The sequence below is a fragment of the Poecilia latipinna genome, unplaced genomic scaffold, assembly GCF_001443285.1.
Source record: "Poecilia latipinna isolate Pla-1442-1.1 unplaced genomic scaffold, P_latipinna-1.0 Scaffold1900, whole genome shotgun sequence".
In the NCBI taxonomy this organism is placed as follows: Eukaryota; Metazoa; Chordata; class Actinopteri; order Cyprinodontiformes; family Poeciliidae; genus Poecilia; species Poecilia latipinna.
In genome coordinates, this window is record NW_015114516.1 from 100250 (window position 1) to 119321 (window position 19072).

General features: G+C 38.5%; 1 protein-coding gene across 1 annotated transcript; it reads right to left on the bottom strand.

Annotated features, from left to right (window-relative positions):
* Positions 1–427: 427 nt before the first annotated feature.
* On the bottom strand, positions 428–13626 carry LOC106935051 (endothelial PAS domain-containing protein 1-like). Its single transcript, XM_015015314.1, has 10 exons — positions 13489–13626; positions 9001–9148; positions 8706–8914; positions 8373–8605; positions 7948–8061; positions 6103–6605; positions 2778–2874; positions 2101–2188; positions 1850–2017; positions 428–1501 (listed from the first exon to the last, which is right to left on the bottom strand). The coding sequence occupies exons 1-10, from the start codon at positions 13580–13582 to the stop codon at positions 1350–1352; spliced, it is 1806 nt and encodes a 601-aa protein (XP_014870800.1). The 5' UTR covers positions 13583–13626; the 3' UTR covers positions 428–1349.
* Between the last annotated feature and the right edge of the window lie 5446 nt (positions 13627–19072).

The window sequence follows — 19072 nt, forward strand, 5'->3', positions numbered from 1 at the left end:
CAAATTCTTGCAATTTTTTCACTGGTCTTAAGATTTTGATCAGGAGTGTATTTTGAAGAACTGTTCTCAGAGACTCTACCTTTTAAGAAGACTTAGTGATCTCGGGGTGACCCCACTAGACTCTAGTTGGGTCACCCCTATGTCTTGAATTTGGGGGAAAAAAATTCATATTTTATTTATCGCTACAGAAGGGTTCAGTGAATGCACATATGAAACTGGTGGGTTCGGTACTTCAAAAAAGGTTAAGAACCACTGCTCTAGAACCATGAAATATAATAACAGATCTGTATTTCTCCGCCCTCCCCAGTCATCTGTGCACAACACTGCTGCTTTTTTATCTCATATAAAAATGTGTATAAATCCAATTATTATGTGCAAGCTGAAAGTTTGGTGAATGAAATCGGCACAATAAGAAAAAAATACCCTGTTGTTGTCATATAGGATGTTATTATAGATTAACACAGACACATTCAAAATTCTGAATTAAGACAGAAATGTCTAATATTTAACTTACACAGGAGTACGTTATACCACTATGAGAAACAAACAGAAGAATCTACTAGCTGACTGAGTAAGGACCCAAAATACACGAGAAGGCTAGTCTCAATACAGCAGTGTTGCATCAATTCATTTAAGATATTCAGTTTGGTTAATAAAAGTAGAAGGAATCACGTCAGTACAGACCGATGAAGGCTAAAGTAAAAAATATAAAGTAGATTTAATAAAGGTCTAGTGCTGTGACCAGTTTGTGTTACGGTGCCTCAGCTCGAAGACGATGCGAGCTGGTGAGAAAGGCTAAAGTCAGTCAACAAAAACAACAAAAGAGCACAATGTGTGTGCTGATGTGTAGGTAGAATATGTTCTCCTCAAAGCTACACAGCCTGGGACTACAGCTGCAGCTCCAGACATCCTGACAAAACTTTAATACATAACACAAGTGAGAGTAACATGATATAATCTGTTAAATACCAGCATTGACCTTTTTCTCCTCCCCATGCGGACCCGTTTGGTGTTGGTTGGTTACTCTTCCACTCAGCCTGCGTCCGGTTTATGCCGCAGTATTTTAGGGTGAAAAAAAACATGAATGTAGCTTGAGCCTGGTATTATACTGCATGTTTTAGTTTATACTGAGAACTAGAGGCAGGGCAGGAAGAAGAGTGTGGGGCTGAGTAAGGCAGGATGTGGTCATGGATACCGTGCTCTACAAGTAGCTTCGTCTCAGGGCTCTGAAGTCGGCCCCAAGAGGTTCAGAGGCAGAGAACAGGCAGAAGTCACCAGACTGCAGGCTGAGGCTCAGGGGTGATATCCAGGCTTTATGGTGGGTTTGAGTCAGTGAAAGGGAGCGGGCTTTAGGTGCTCTGGTCCAGGGCTCGCAGCAGGTCACAGCCCTGGAGGAGGTGGAGGTTGCCCTGCAGTGGGACGTTGACCTCACAGTCATAGCGGGTCAGCTGCGGCAAGCAGGAGGGCTCAAACGAAGGGCCCAGCAAACAACTTGCTATGCCTGGAAGAGGACATAAACAAAAATGTTGGCAGGGGAAGTTTGAACGTCTTGCCGATGCTTTTGGTCACTTTGCTAATGTTTCAGATGGAAACATTAGCAAGAATTGCTTCAAACGCAGCAAGAATGTGCCATCAACTGATGATTCTGAGGTTTAAGTCAGGATAAACACAGTCTCATGTGGACATGCATAATCAACTGTTAATAAAAACAGGGGTCTCTGCAGGTTTCACCTTCTTCACCTACTTTTTGAGGTCAGTATGAATGACCTGTATTGTGAAATGTATAAAAGAAAACTGCTTATTTGATAGAGCAGTACTACAGAGTTCATGTAGCATAGTACATTTGTACCTGAAGACATCAGGTTATACTCCGTGTAGCTGCAACTCTTTCTGGAAAAGGGTTTTCCATTTGGTCCACTAATTCCATCCCCTCGATACCGTGACGTCCTGTGTTGTTGCAGCGAGGCGGGGAACGGGGGCCTGATACCTGGAATCATCCGGCCCATCGTCGCTGACTCTGAGAAGAGACACAAGTTAACATGAAGACTCACAAATGTTTGGAACAACCAGGTGAGTGAAAAAACAAACACAGAAAGATACCTGTGAGTGACCCCGCACTGAGGGAGCGGTCCATGTAGCCATCGCCCCTCATCTTCTTCCATATGGCATCCGTCAGCTTTCTTTCACCCTAAAAAGCGAAAAGTGCAGTAAGGCCATCCATCCTTCTAACAATCAAATAATAATTTTAAATGTACAAACTGCTCTAATCTTTTCAGCTCTTAATGACATGCACAGACCTGGAGCAAAGCAGTAAAAGTTTGTAGTCGATATCCTAGTTTTAGCTTTCAAAACCAGGATGTTATGTTTTTGTAAAAGGAGCAATAGTAAAATATGGTAATTTGTACTTCAAGGGTTTTTAATTAAATGCAAAAAATAATAATAATAATAATTTCCCACTTGTCTGTACTTAAATTGGCCAGATATAGGTCAGGAGCTGATCTACTGCGGTTACAGGGGGTGGCAGTTGCCTTGCCTTGCCTTGTTTCCCGCCATACAGTTTAATCTACACACTGGATCCGTGTATGCGGTGGTAAAAATGGACCTTTACTCTAACTGGAGCGCAGTACACCTGAGTATGTAGGACCCTGAATAATGACCACTAAAAAAGACTGCAAAAGCTGCCAGTTATAGTTGTTAAAGAAAAAATGATTGGATCAAATAAAATCAAAAATTGGCCACAAAACTGATGGGAGCAACACTTTATAGGGAAAACTCACCAGTGCCATCTGGTTGAAGGAACGCTTGATGCTGTTATTCATGGCCACTCTTGCTGGATCCAGATCTTTGTAGGCTTGCACAAAATTATCAATGGACCTTTACAAACCAATAAATACAAATATTCATGAACACATTCTGAGTTATAAGGAACTGCAAATGGTCATTATTTGAATGTGCAGTGATCACATTTACTGAAATTAAAAGCCATTTCAATCAAAAACATCTTAACAGACCTAGTTACATGTTAACATGTACATGTTAACATGTTATCAGCGTTAACATGTATCAGCATGTTACATGTTAACATGTACATGTGATATCAAAGACTCCATATTTGATATCACCTTCTTGCATGCATTGAACTTGTGAGTTTGTGGATAGTTTCTGCTCGAGCCACTATGAGTTTCTCCTCTTTTATGCCCATAGCAGTCAATGACACAGAGGTATTCCTTGCAGCATGAGATGGTGCATTGTCATGCATGAAGATGATTTTGCTACATAAAGAACAGTTCTTCTTTGTGTGCCATGGAAGAAAGTGATCCTTCAGGGATACTAAAGGGGGCAACCAGCTCTCTGCCCATGATTCCCGCTCAAAACATGACTCCACCACCTCGCAGTGGCAACTTTGTTGGGACGTTGTGGCCATTCACCACCTATCCATTACTCCATCCATCTGGACCATCCAGGGTTGCACAGCATTCATCAGTGAACAAAACTGTTTTAAAATTAGTCTCCATGCATGTCTGGGCCCACTGCAACCATTTCTGCTTGTGAGCATTGGTTCGTGGTGCCCTAATAGTCAGGGGCGGATCTAGAAAAATATTTATGGGGTGGCAAGAGGGGGGCAGGGATTTTTTAGGGGTGGCAGTATATATATATATATATATATATATATATATATATACACACACACACACACACAAAGTATTGTTTTTAACTTGCATTGTTTCAAAATGAGCTTCATGTAGCCCCGAGGCTTGAATACAATTTCTTAATGTAGTATAGTTAATTATTTTTACGTTTTTCATACTCCTGCTAATTGATATGCATTACTGGACTGGACAGAGCGTATTGGTCACTATGTGATTCATTGTGTCCAGAAAACCATTTTATCCCAATATAGGACAAGGAGAAATCTGTCACGAAAATATTAGTAGCACCATCGTTTGTTATTGGATATATCTATTAAATACGACTTAAAATAAAGATTAGAAAACTGATGTTTGATAAATTCAGCATGATACAAATCTATAAACAGTTTAGTTTCTGTTAGTTCTGTCAAGATACAAGAAAGGGCCTGTCTAAATTTAGAAAATAAATAAGAAAAATAATAAAACAGGAATAAATAAAATCAACAATTATCAACCTACAAATAAACTCTGTAAATAATACAAAAAATAGAAATTTAAGAATAAAGTAACAAACTTCAAATGGATAAAGAAATAAAGAAAAAATAGCCCCAACAACTTCTATTCCGCCTTTTCTCGCTCTGTATGCCGGCATTACACACGGACCCGTTGCCATGGCAACCGACAAACAACAGGTCAAAGAGCAGATAGCGGAGAGATTACCGATCAGGGGAATCAACACCAAAAACAAACATTTCCCAGACAAAAAAGTAACAAAAACACTAAAACAGAACATCCTGTCTGTTACATTATGTTGTCAGGCTTGATGACAACATTATGTTGTCATAATCACATATTGTGATTATTAATAAGTTTTCACCTGATCACCGCGGTGGTTGATTAGCTGATTTAAACACCTGTTCTACTGATGACTTGGTGTGGGGGTTGACCAGTTTTAGTGCTAACAGAACCAAAACACACCGAACTGCACAGCACCTGTTAATGTTATCAAAGTCAATACCAGGCCAGCAACAGTTAGGCTAGTATAACTGACCCACTGCTCACTTGTTCAATCTTTTCTTTAAAGTAAAACTTTTTCCTCACCTGTGAAATCTGAAGCCCTTATTACCATTATCTATGGTTTAATTAACTGCTAAACATTGCATGGTTGTTCTGATTCTTTGCGTGATTGTAGTAGTTTCCTGACCATCGATATTCCTGACTCAATGGACACCAATGGCGCATGTGTGACTTACAAGAAATCACGTAATGTCCAGTCCAGTAATATTGATCCATCAATGCTGCTGCCTGGCACTCTGTCCTTCTCTCGCAATTCCCGCTACTTAGTAGTGGGTGTCAGGTTACATTGTGTTGCATTCAATGTTGTCGGAAAAAAGAGATTCATGCGCTTAATGTCCGATTTGCCATAACTATTTATTGAATTCATTGTCGCTAGTTGGGGTGGCAACAGGGGTGGCAAGGCTCTCGTTTGCCACCCCATGCCACCCCAGTAGATCCGCCCCTGCTAACAGTAGGTTTGTGCATAACAGGGTTTGATCCTTTGCAGGATCTTACATCATTATTTTCATGGAACTCCAGAGGCACCAGCAGCTTCAAATAACTGTTTGCTGCTTTGTAAAGGCATTTTAACAGCTGCTCTCTTAATTTGATGAAGACACTGCACTATATGATGCTTTTTGGCAGCAGAGATCCTTTTTCTTTCCCATACTGCTTGAAACCTGAAGACTGCTTAATAATGTGGAACATCTTCAGTAGATTTCCTTTAATTGAGGTCACCTGGCAAGCTAATAAGCATAGGTCTCTGAAATTAATTATAGTGACTCAAAGAGCCCTGAGACACAATACCATCTCCAAATTTAATGGAACAACAAAAATTAAATCTTTATGACACTTAAATCCAATTTTCATAATATTTTGGAACACGGTGTAAAACCCTTAAAGCTGCAGTAAGTAACTTTTACAAAAATATGATTTCACCATATTTGCTAAAACTGTCACCTTGTTGCGACAGTTTGATATGAGACAAGTAATTTGTGAAAACATAAATCTCTTCCTCCTCTTACTGTCATCAAAAACAACCAATCAGAGCCAGGAGGAGGGCCTTAATCTTGTCAATCATCCTCATGTATGCTGCTCTCGGTGGAGAAATAACTCACTGTTCCAGGAAAACATGAGTTGCTATGCTAACTAGCCTTAGTATTTGTGGCAGGCTATGTAGTGGGAAACCAGCTGAAAAGGCAGGGTTCTGAGCACAAGACTAATTGGCAGTGCTAAGACCCGCCTCCTGGCTCTGATTGGCTGTTTCTGACTGCAGTTAGCACAGAGAGAAGCTCAGTTTTTTCACAGATTATCCATCTCATACTGTCACAACATGAAGATAAATATGTAAAAAAAACATTTTTTATAAAAGTTAAACACTGCAGCTTTAATAAAGTGTGCTCTGACGCAACCTCACCTCTGTTTGTGCTCTAGGTGTGATGTGTTCTGCTGGCAGGACAGCTGCTCTTCGCCCGACATGTCGTCAATCAGACAGGTCTTCGGTGAACGTTGCCGCTGTTGGTAGGTTATTATTGGGTCCGGAGGCCACTGTATGGAAGACAGAGGCGTGCCAGCCAGGCCTCGGAAAGGGGGGTTCCGTATCGGGGGCATCATGCACAACTTCTGTCGCATTTCCATGGCGCCCGGGTTGGGGCCTCTCCTCCCACCCGTGGCCCAGGATGCTTGCGGTTGCGGCTGGTAGTGGTTCTGAGGCTGAGGGGGGGCGGTGAGTGGCTGGAAGAGGCTGGCTACATTGTTGCAGCTCTGATGGATGCTGAGGTTGCTCAGGCTCCCTAGGGACCCCACCTGAGCCGCTTCCAGGGGCTCTGACTCCGGAATGATCGGATTGAGCTGGAAGTCCTCTCCATCCATCGGGATGTAAGGAGCCAGAGTCTCCAAATCCAAGTCACTCAAGTCCTCCTGTAAAAGAAGAAACAAACAAAATGGGTAAAAGGTAACGCTCAACTAAAACATCAATAGCAAAAAAAATCACGTTAATATAAATACAAACTGATACAGAAGATATTTTAATTAAAGGAATCCTGTAACAATTTGACAATGAGCAAATTGTGTTTATTAAGTAGCAATGTATTATTTCAAATTGCATGAGTTTGAGTTAGTAGAGATTGCTAACAATTAGCGGATTAAGAACTTCACTTTATAAGATATAGAGTCAGAACATTTACTGACATTAAATCTCTGCAGCATTTCTAGTCAAAGTCTGCCAGCACGACTTTGTCTGGTGTCTGACATAATATTCTACTCTAATTTTGAAGTAAAACAGAAAATAGTTGCTGAACAAACTAATTCCTAGGGCAAAGTTTGTCTGATAATTCCTTTATCAGACAAAGTTGAGTAATAAAGATGAGATAAGTTGATAGAAGCTTCTACCAGTTTTAAATTGCTCATCTGGCAGAATTTGTATGCGCATTAAGCAAAAAAGGAGAAATAACTTAAGAATAATTTTGCTGTTACATTTATGTGTAGCACAGGTTTATTTAGATCTCATCTTTATGTTGAGTATATAATAGAAAGAAGGTAAACCCTAACAGTAATGTCATCTTACTGATACTATTACTGCTAGTGCAGTAACAGTATCTGAATCTGCTAGTGCAGTAATAGTATCAATGCGTGGGGTGGTGAATATTAATAGAAAAGTGGTGAATGTTGTCACATATTTACACGCACTGGTGGGGCAGATAAGGAATAGCTAAAAAATGTCAGTAATGAAGTATTCTTGGATTTCAGTTTTTCACAGGTGACTGTGGTCCCAAACTGTCATGAATATCTGGGCTCCGCTGTATTCATGTTTTACAATGTTTACCTTTTGTAAAATCTGTCTAAAACTTTGTCATTTAAAGCGTCTTAAAACATTCTCAACTCAGAACAAATGTTTCCCATTTTAGTCATTTGGACCGTTTAAAAATAAATTCTTTATATTTTTAACAAGAAAATGCTCAATGGGAGAGGAAAAAGCTAAATGTTAGCTGCTAATAATGCTAAAGTTAGCATCTGCTCGGCAGCCTGGCACCTAGGCTAACCGGCTATTTTTCGTTTTATTAACTGTAAGCTATATGAGAGTATTGGTAGTTAAAATTCTCAACTAGTTAATTGTACACTAACAGAGATTTATAAAATGTTCTAAAAAGTATTTTAAAAACTTTTTAGCATTACGACCCTGAAATGGAATAATTCTGCCTTTATTTTTGTTGTTAAACCCTGAAGTTGATGTTTGATTCCCACTGGATATGATGCGATGCACCTCTGTGTGTGCAGTGCTGTCATTTCCCTCAGTCTCCAGAGCAAACAGCTTCTCAGTGAGCTCCACCCTCAGGTCACTCTCCACCGAGCTGTAGTAATCACCTGGGCTGCTGGGCTGCAGACGGAAAACGGCAAAATGAGACTAGTGGAGAAGCTGGGAGAACGGACAAAGAGATAAAAGACATGAGAGAAAAGAAGGAGCAGAAGAATTGTCACGAAAAAAGGCTCCATTGAAAGCTAATGGTCTGATCCATCCAAACTTCCACCCCCGATATTCTCACACACTTTGCCCGCTTTGATTGACCTCGCTGAACACAGACCGAATAATCCAGGATATAAACTCAATCAACCAGTTTCAGCCTAATTAAGCCGTTCAACAAAACAATGGGGCTTCTCAGCCTTCCTCCTAATCGTCCTCCTCCTCACCGTGGAGCAGCTGCTGAGGCTCGGGGTGGCGCTGCCCAGTGGAGCTTTCTGCTGCACAGTGAACGCCCCAGCTCTGTTAGGTGCGTCACCAAGAGCTGGAGCCGGGGTCTGAGCTGTTGCCACAGGAGCCGGCTTTTGGCTCTCGATTGTCCAACATGAAGGAGGGGGCATGGGTGAAGAAGACACTGGGGTAAAAGGCGCTGGCTGCTGGGACTCCTCAAACTCAGTGCAACCTAAGGCAAAGAAAACAAAAGTAAAACAACTGAAGTGTCTTTTTAGAGAGCAAAAACATCCCAAAAGTTTTCCAGAAAATTGTCAGAGGTCCAAACTGACCAAAGTCGAGGGAGATGATGGTGTCTCCAGGAGTCGGAGCCAGCTGAGCCAAATCTTCTGGCTCTGTCTTGAACTTCTTGTAGAGAGAAGCTCCTGATTCTGCGTTCTTGCTGGCTCCTTCAGTGGTGAAGAAGCTGCTCATATTTGGCGGCTTGAACAGCGCCTCTGTCTGCTCCAAGGAGAAAATGACCGACTTCTCCTCCACGTCACTGCACCGTGTGAGAACAAACAGTAAGCTTCCAGGAGTTAGAACAACAAGCTCTTCCAGGCATTTTGCTCAGAAAGTCTTCACGACCTCAGGACGTAGTTGATGCACACGATGCACTGAGGCTGAGAGTTGCGACTGTTGTAAATGACGGTTCCCTGAGTCTCCACCCAGACGTAGCCGCCATTCTTGGCCAGCATACGGTACTGACCGCTCACTGCTTGACCCTTGCTGCACACTGCAGAGGAAAAAGTAAAAAGTGGAGACATATATATATATATATATATATATATATATATATATATATATTTATTTATTTATATAAATAAATAAATAAAAATAAATATAAATTGTTTGAGAAAATCATTTTCAAAAGTCTTGTCAAAGATTTCCGATTGGATTTAGATCAGGCCGTTACTGGGCTACGCTTCAATCTAAACTGTTTCTTGTAGCTCTTCAGGTCCTTCTCTGAAGATGAAACTGTGACCTAGAGCCAACATTTTAGAAGACTAAGGGGTTTTCCTATCATTTTGATGCATTTATCTCCATTTATCTTCTCGTAAACTCTAATCATCTTCTCTGTTCTGGCTGAAAAAAGTCCCCAGGACATGTTTCATGGTGAGGATTGTCTGTTCAGGGTGACGTTTAGTGTTTTCTGTCACTTTGACCACAGATTGTATTTGGATTTTTTCTGACCAGAACAACGTTTTGATTCAGATTATTGACTTCAGCAAACGCCTGCTAATCAGCCATCAGCTGAAATCATCTGGCCTGAAGGAAACACCTCAAGCATGCGGCACCTTCAGGACCATGGCTGGGGGACACTGGTTTAGGCTAATTTTTCCTGCTTTAACTGTGGTACCAATGTCTTGGAGGTTTCTATTTTTAAAAGATTGACTTAGCTGTGCTCTTTGTGATAAAAAAAAAATCAGACACATTCTACTTCGGTAAAACTGGACTTATGTTTCTGGGTTTAAGGGAACTACTTCAAAAATTTTAACTGACTCAGAATCATGACTTTGCCCAATTGCTTTATTCAAAAGCATCTCACAAGCATCTGTTACAAAGAGTCCCAGATCAATCAACTGTGTGTTAGCATGACAAAGCTAGATGTTTGACTTTAAGCTGAGAACGGGATCTGCTGGCTTCAGTCCAGGGTTCAGCGCTGGCGTGGGAAAGGAGCATGACTGGTCAAAACACGTACATTAGGCCACTGACACTGTGGGTGTGTGTGTCTGAGTGACTCCCTGAGGACGTTTAGGCCAGCGCTGCATGCACAGCGGGGAACACTGTTCTATGTGCTGATCAACAGGCTGTTCACGTTGGCTGGGAGAGCAGAGTCATGCTGACAGAGAGCGCTTTTTATCTGCTTAGCTTCCAGTCAGCTAATGTTTGGAGACCCCTTGGAGCTGAACTACATCATAAGCACCAAAATCACCGATTAGATATTACTCAAGCATAAATCTGTTGGTTGCCCTGAGAATTCATGCATTTTTCTACACATTTTCATATTAACGTTTTGTAAATGTTTCTGGTTTCCAACAGGACAGAGAAAAGCTGGATTTAAAGGGCCAGCTTGGTTCCTACAAAACTGGTCTCATTCTGGACCGGATTTAAGAATCCATCCATGCAGGATTTATCAGAGGTTTCCGATGAGGTGACAAATTCTTGGCTATTTTAATATTAATAGCATAAAAATGACATAAAAACTGCTAACAAATGTATTTAAAACAAATATTTTGAGAATAATTTGGGAATATAATGTTGACAAGATACTTCATACAAAAAAACAAACTAAAAGAAGATATGAGAAAAGATGCAGAAAAATAATTATCAAAGACATTTATTTGAGAAAATTTGACAAAAAAATATAAACTGGAGGTTTCCAGTGAGTTCAGCTCGACAAATATTTATTTTTGAGAAGTTTTTTAATTTCTTTAATTTCTTTCATTCATTTCTGTGAGACAATTTCTTGTCTTTTTCTGTTTTCTACTCAGTGCAAAAATAAAATAAATAAATAAATAAATAAAACGAAGAACAGCAAAAATATTGTTTGTCGATTTTGTAACTTCTTCTTCCTAGAACAGTGTTTCTCAAACTTTTTCAGGCTAAGGACCACTTAACCCATTTAACAAACAATCACGGACCACCTACCCTGAAATTGCCCCAGCGATAACACATCTGAATATATAATGCAACTTGAAATGAAAATATTAGTCTCTTAACTCACATATTGTTGTTTTCTTTGTTCATCGTAATTTGAAGAGTGGTGCTGTTTGATAAATGTGACTGGCACCAACAAAGCCATGAACACGTCTACTTAGGCATTTTGAGTTATTTACATATTCTAAAAGTGTCTAAGCTTTCCAATGATGTCAAACACATGGAAATAAAGAAAGAAGAATTTCTTTACTACCAAGTGTTATGTGCATTAATAACATTTAGGACTATTTATGACTTAGAAGCACAATTAAAGAAAAATAGACTTGAGTTGCTTTAACACAGACAAAAAATCCTTTTCTGCACCATTAAATATAAAAATAAAAAAATTACCCATTTCTATCAATTGTATTCATTTATTGTGTTTATTTAACGTAATAATTTTAATTAAACAAAAATAACAATAGCTGTTGATCCAAAAGCATAGCATTACCAAGCAAATTCATGAAAAACAAAGAACAATTCTAACTAACTGGAGCGATTCCAACCTCTAGCCATTCAAAGGAATCCAGTCGCTAGTGAATGACACATCGACACTCAGTAAACTAACTGTAATGTCACAATTTGAGCTCATGTCACAGCAAATAAACAGTCATTTACATGCAGTACCTTGCAGACCACCAGTGGTCCGGGGACCACAGTTTGAGAAAGATGTATTTTCACATGCATAAATATCAGTTTTGGTACTTATAAAATAATTGAAACATGCCACTTTTGTCTTTACATACATTCTGTGCTCCTCATTTTTCCCATGTTTCCCACAAGTCAGACAAGGCTTCTGCTTGTCTGATTTATTTAAATTTTAGATTCAAACCAGATCAAACTTCATTGCTACAGTTGCAGTTCTACAACAGATCTTCACTTCATTCACAGCCTCTCCTCTCCTCCTTTCAGTCTTTTCCAGCCATTGAGGACATGCCTGGCAGGAACGTCTGTTCTCAGGAAAGTACCAAAAGCCTCCAACCATTACCTATTGGACCTCACCACCAGTTCTGGTTAGTTTTATTGCTTTTTTAAACTAAATTTGGACAGAATTTCCACAATAAAATGGCATGATGTAAAAGGAAACATTTAGTTGATATGGTTTTTCTCATAATATTAGTTTATTTTTCATAATTAGATCCAAAACACATTTCCCCTCACTTTTGGTTAAAACTTTCTTTGTTATAAAATTTAGAGCTTCATATGAAAATGTTCCTTAACTTCATCAGAAAACAGATGGTAGATTTTGTTCTTGTAGAGAAACTTTGTGTGAGTTCAACCATAAAACATGACCAGAAGTTGATCTATTTACCGGCTATAGAGAGAGAGAGAGAGAGAGAGAGAGAGAGAGGTAATCCAAACATATACAGTACTTTATGTAATTTTAGCATTAATGTAATGTTTCTGAATTATCAGTGTAAAATGGGAGATGTGTAAAGATTCTTTACACGTCTCCCATTTTAGCTGGCAGGTATACAACCTGCCAGCTTCTCACAACAAACTCTCAGTCATTTGCTCAACTAGCAGATAACAAGGGACATTTAAACTTTCTAAAAATGATTCATTTGATCACAAATATACTCACAGTATAATAATAGATACAATTTAGTTTGAAACTCTGAGCTTTTATATCTCTTTATAGTTTTTTTATAACCTTGAGACATTTTTAAGGGAAATAATATGCTCTCAGGTGCTTTTCTGATTCAATCTTGATTGTTTTTGGATAAAGAAATCATAAAATTTTTGGATCGAAGCGGCTGTGATTATATGTTTGCTCAAACTGATAAAACTTTGAAAAAATGCGGTAATAGATGTTTTTAGAAAACATCTATTAATAAGGGATGACAAATGTTATCCCTTATTAATGGATAATAAGGGACGACGTTATCACGTGGCAAACACCGCCACGTGATAACGTCATCCCAGCCAGTATTCTCTAGCTTGCTTAGGGTATAATAGCTGTGGTAACTAGGCTGTTATAACACCCAGTTACCACAGCTATATTAGCAGCTAGTTACTGCTAGCTTCAACTGCCTCAAGTCACAGACCATAATAAAGATGAGAAAAAAAACACACACAGAATATCCAATATTAAACAGTCATCCCACGACAAAATTTAAGCCCTGAGATTTAATGTATTTAAGGTTAACTTAAATCTTCTAAAGGAATTTAAGACAGTTTAAGGATGTGTGAACAACCAGGAATCTCCAGCTTTCAAATGGATCTGGTGAAATCTCAGTCTGGCTGTGGGACTTTTTAACACAACTTTTAGAGATTTCTGAAGATCGTAAAATTTACATTTTTAGTCCCAAAAAAAAGAGAAAAAACAAAGACTTTCTAATGGAATGAGAATTAGCTTGAAGATCTGTGACTTACAGTTATGGTGGCTCTTGGTGATGCTGTCTGAGTCAAGGGCGTGGTAGAACTCATAGACTGATCGACCCAGCAGGTCCTCAGGGGTGTAACCCATCAACTCTGTCACCCTGCAACACACACACGTTCAATCATGTTATCATTCTCACAATTAATAATACTACACCACATCACACTCCTCTGCGCTTCAAAAGGCATCACGCATGATTTCAAAATCAAACAGAATAGTTTGATATTATTCCAAGAATCATTCACATTCTCTGCCTGAGAACGGTTAATCTCTCCGTCACTCTCATCACAAGTTCATCTCCTTAATGAGGACTCCACTAGCAGCTCTGGTTGCCTTAAGGGAAGAAATCCCCTTTTTCATTTACTTCTGTCTAGCTCTTTTCAGCACATCAGTATATAAGGGTTGGAAGAGAAATATAGGATTAAAATACAATGTTTAAGGTGCAAACTGATACACAGAAAAAGTTTTATCAAATTACAACAAAATGTATTGGGATTTCATATGACTGGCCAACTCAAAGAAGCATATGATTGCAAAGAGGAAGGGATATTTTAAATTGATGAATTTCACATAACAAAAATAGCATTTTATATTGTGTCCCCTTTACTGAGATGCCCGATAATGCAATCCAGTGCATTGTAAATAGAATACATATTTAAGTTATAAAATTGTTCAAAGTCTAAGATTTAATCCAATTCAGAATCTGAAAAGTTGCTGTTCATACACTCTCCTAATCCAATTTAACTAAGTCTGAACAACTTTACAATGTAAAGGATAGAAAAAAACATCAGTTTCTAGATACGTAAAGCTGGTTGAGACATTTCTGAAACAAATGTGCATCTTTTGCATTAATTGCAGCAAAATCTGTGTCTATAAAGAACAGTAGAACCTAGAAAGCTGAAAACAATAATTTCTAGATTTTATTAGTCTTTTTTACAGTGTATGTCTGTTCCCCTCCACTTTACAATCAGGCTTGTGCTACTTCATAAATCCCAATTCAATAAATTAAAGTTTTAAATTGCAACAAATACTTTTGCATAAAAAATGACCAAGAATAAACAAGCACTGGACAAATGTTACTAAAGTAGCCATTAAAGAACAAATGGGGATAAACTTTCATACAATGTTAACTATTCTGTAAAAGACATGTGATAGTTGTTGTCATAATGACATGTGAGCATCCTTGTTTAGAGTTTCTGATTCTTTTACATTATTCATATCCATCTGGTAGTTTGACATGTGTCACAAAGTCAATCCACTGCATAAAGCTGATGTGCAGGTTTTAAAATCTGTGGCAAGACTTTTAAATGTCTGTTCATACTAAACTGGAGCTGATTTACAAAGAGAAATAAGCAAAACTCTGGGTTTCCAGATGTGCACAGCTGGTAGAGAGACACTCCACACGTAGCTTAAACTGGATTTTATGTTGGGAGCTCAAACATACCCAGCCTCGCAAAGTTTTTCCTCCCCTTTCGCCTTTTCACATTTTGTCACAATACAATCAACAGACTTCATTCATTAAAATGTGAAAATTGTATGTATTCCACCTCAAGAATATGTTGAACTTTTTACGCCTTTCACTATTCTTACAGCCGTTTCCTCTCTTATTATTGGACTTATCTGTTAGCTGTTTGGGTCAATTTTAAGCCTGCTATAAATCAAAAGCATCAGGTCAAAGTTCACTGGTGGAAGAGACTCTTCCCAAAATAAGAGCTGAACCCAAACTCTCAGCAGGAAATGACCCAGGAGCCAAGGATTCAGGAAGCTAAACCACAAAAAGAGGAAAACTAAAAAATAAAGAGCTTAAGGAAACAAGATAAAAATAAAATAATTGTATATAGCCTTTAGCTTTACTTTTTCCATGTAAAGCTAAAGCATGTTTTTGTGGTCAAACTCTCGAAAGAAGGATATGACTGTTCTCGAGTTTATTTACAAGTTTTCTTAAAATGGAAACATTAAATATTTAACACATTTTTACTCTAGAATCGTGGTGGCAGCAGCTCTGCTACATTCGTTCTGATTTGTTCTTTTACTTACTGGCATTGCAGTTTTGGAAAATTACTCTTTTTGGTCTGGGATGCTGTGCAGCTCTTTACTTTGTCACTTTCAGATAGTTGCCATGACAAAAAGGCATTGTTTATACTTTGTAGAAGCTAGACAGCATCTCAAAAGCTCTAATGATATCTGAACTGCCATATCTGAACTATAAAGTGTTATGATTTCTTGTTTTCTGTTGCATAAAGAATCCTGGCATTCACCCTGGAATGGCTTTGTTTCACGCTACAGAAATGCTACTAAAACAGGAAACTGAGTTCTCTTATAGTCTGCAGCTGAATCAAGCTGCAAAAGAGTGAGAGAGAGCAGGACTTCAGCACGTAACAGGAAGGCAGAAGAGCAAAATTAATCTGTTTCAGCTCTTTCAGCCTCTGTGATAGGCTGCCTTTTGAAAACTTAACAGTTAATGTAAAGGTGTGTGTATTTTCAGAAGAACACACAAAGATTGCTGTTTAATAATGCTGGTCTTGCCAGTTTAAAATCTCAAATGCACATATGTGCTAAAAATAGATAGTATCAAAATTAGTGTATTTCACAAATCTTCAATGGAAACACCTTTTTCACATCACATGAGTCATGTGACCAACAACTAGTGGAAACCTGGAGAAGACAACAGGAAGTGGTTGGAGGATGACGGCGCCGCATCTAATGAATGATCGCATGAACAAACTTATTCACGTGTGATTTTAACTGTGTTTCTTATTTAATAGTATGCCGCAATTGTGAAATTGTGTCTGTTCGACATTAGCAGAATATTGACAAAGTTTTGCATGCATTTGTAATGTAAACACAGTTGGTGAAATATACTATCGTTTAGGCTCTATTTATATAGAACAAAGAGACTGATATTTAAAGTAAGTAAGACTGCCTGTAATCGTCAAAAGCTGAAAGATGCTTAAAATGAAATACTGTAGATATCGCCTGGAGATGTTCGTTTATGACTGTATGAGAACATTCTGTCATTTAATTAATTTAAATTTATTTCTTGAAGTTTCATCTGCAGATTCTGGCTGATTCCCATTATACCAGGAATAAAACATAACATTTTTCTTGGTTTTCCCGAGAAAAGTTAAACGTTTTAAAATCCTAAAAATCATCTACAGACATTTTTCTTCTTTGAAAGTTCACAGAGGTTTTTCAGAATTAATATCTTATTGGAGCTCATTTTATAATTTTAAAGCTTGAAGTGACATTCAGTGTTTAAACACAAATCCTCATAGATTTCACTTTTGAGAACATGTAGAGGTTTATTTGTTTTAAGATGACAGATTATCCAATATGGGGATTTATGGAGGAAACCTCATATACTTTCAGATGCAAACCTTGATGGGAATTAGTTAATATTAATCACTAAATTGTCAAAAAAGAGAAAACTTCCAACTCTTACTAAAGACTATGCAAGCTGTGCAAAAGGAGGATTTTGGACTAGCTGACACTTGTTGAAGCAATGTTCTTTCTCTTTCTTTTCCTCCTCTTCTCTTCACCTCTCCTTTTTTGTTTTCCATCCAGCAGGCGGTCGCACTGCCAGAGCCGGGCTAAAGAAACACTCTGTCCTGTTCTCTAATGAGACCCTGTCCTTGCAGGGCCTGCATACCCACCCAGCTACGCATTTGCGTAATTAGAGAAAAGATTCAAGCAGCTATTAAACTGGACTTAAAAAGGTCAAAAAATAAAAACAAATGCATGAAAGTAAGCTTGTTGTTTTTATAAAAGCTCACACTTTCCTTCAGGTGGGAACCTTTGTGCTACATGAGCACCTTGATACGGTTATATGCGTGAGTACGTATTGTGTAACTCCAGTTTCTGCAAAAGAAATCATAAATAAATCAGTTATTGTGCTTTAATGTTGTTAAATGTTGTTTAATGTCATTTATTTGTCTAATGATCAAATAAATCAGCAGCAAGAAACAAACAAAAAATCCTTTAATCGTGTTTGGAGTTTCCAGGATTGACGACAGTTAAACAAAAATGTGTCCCTCCACTCTGACAGCGCTCTATTGGGGTATTAATGTTTCATCCTGGGTTTAGAGTGCACAGAGTCATTCTTGCCAAGTAAAACTGATCAGTCAACATACCATCATTACTCAAAGTGGACCTTTTGTGTGTGGGTGCTGCCTTAATAGTCGTGTTTTAATTGGCAGAAGTCCAGTGTGCGAATTGGCATCTCTGCAACTCCGCTGAACTCTGACAGAGGTTCTGTAAGAAATCCAATGCTCATTTTGTTTTTGCAACAATGTGTTTGACTTCAAAATTATTTCAAAAATAAACTCTAAATTGTATAAGATCCCTCCACAAATTTTCAGAGAAAATATAATATAATGTCCAAGAAACATTGTTATGTGCAGTGGTGACTGCAGGCATGTTTCCCCATTTCAAGTTGCTGCTGAGCTCATACAGCTTCTGCAGGTGCAGCTGACTCCACTATGCCTCTTGATGAACTGACCTTCATACTGGGTCAGTTTCCCACCTAGTATGAAGCTAGGTGAGGAACTAATCTAAGTTCCTGTTGGTCAATTGGGCAACATGTGTGCTGCAGCTTTGTGGAGGCTTGTGTAGATGAAGATGCCAGGTTCATGGTTTCTCCCAGGATAGTTTGCTGGAGCATTGTTTCTTATTAGAAACTCTGGATTTTGTTATTTACACTCTCATTTTTTTTCTCTAGGTTTTTCCCTAAAGAAAAAAATGTTGCTTTCAAGATTCTTCCTGCCTTATTTTTAACTAAAATTTTAACTATACTCTCCTCATTTTGCCTCTTCATTCCCTGGCTATTTGTTACTCTCCCTCCAAATCCCTAAACTGTCTTCAGGATGTAATGAACACTGAAATATTTACCAGGATATTTAGATTCAACATAATAAACATGACTGTTTATTTTATTTTTATATTTTCAGAAAAAATGAAAAGAAAATGACAAAAAATATTCCTCTTTACAAACAGCTAATGTTACCTCAACCAAGAATATCGTGGTGTGAGATTATTAGGTCTAGTGCTGGTATCTTGGTGTATCATGGTTTTAAAATGATAAGTTTACTAACATCACAAAATCTTTTAGTGAAAAGTCAAACCAGGAAGCACCTGAAACATGAATAACAGCAATAGAGATTCCACAACTGCAACTGGAAAATTTTAAGTTCCAGTTGCCATTAGTCAAGATGCTGAAAATTTACAAGTGTCAGTTTAAGCTTTTTGCGTATCTTCTAGATTGCATGTTTTAACATTCAGTAAATAATATTTTACACAAGTGTCTCCATCTGCCACCATGCCCGTTTCTCCCTGGCTCTAATGTATCTCCACCGATTCATTCAAAATGCTGCCTGAGGCATTGTTTACTCACAGCTCTGCCTGCTTTGTGCTGTTTGAGGTCCGGGAGACAGTGGAACAATTCACCCAGGCAGCTTAATGGTCAATTGCTCTTCAAAATCAAACAAGCAGCTGCCGCTTGGATGTGCCAAATTGGCCACCAGGCTGGTATTATGCAAGTGATGACGGCATTATGATGAGGTCATTTTGATGACAAACACG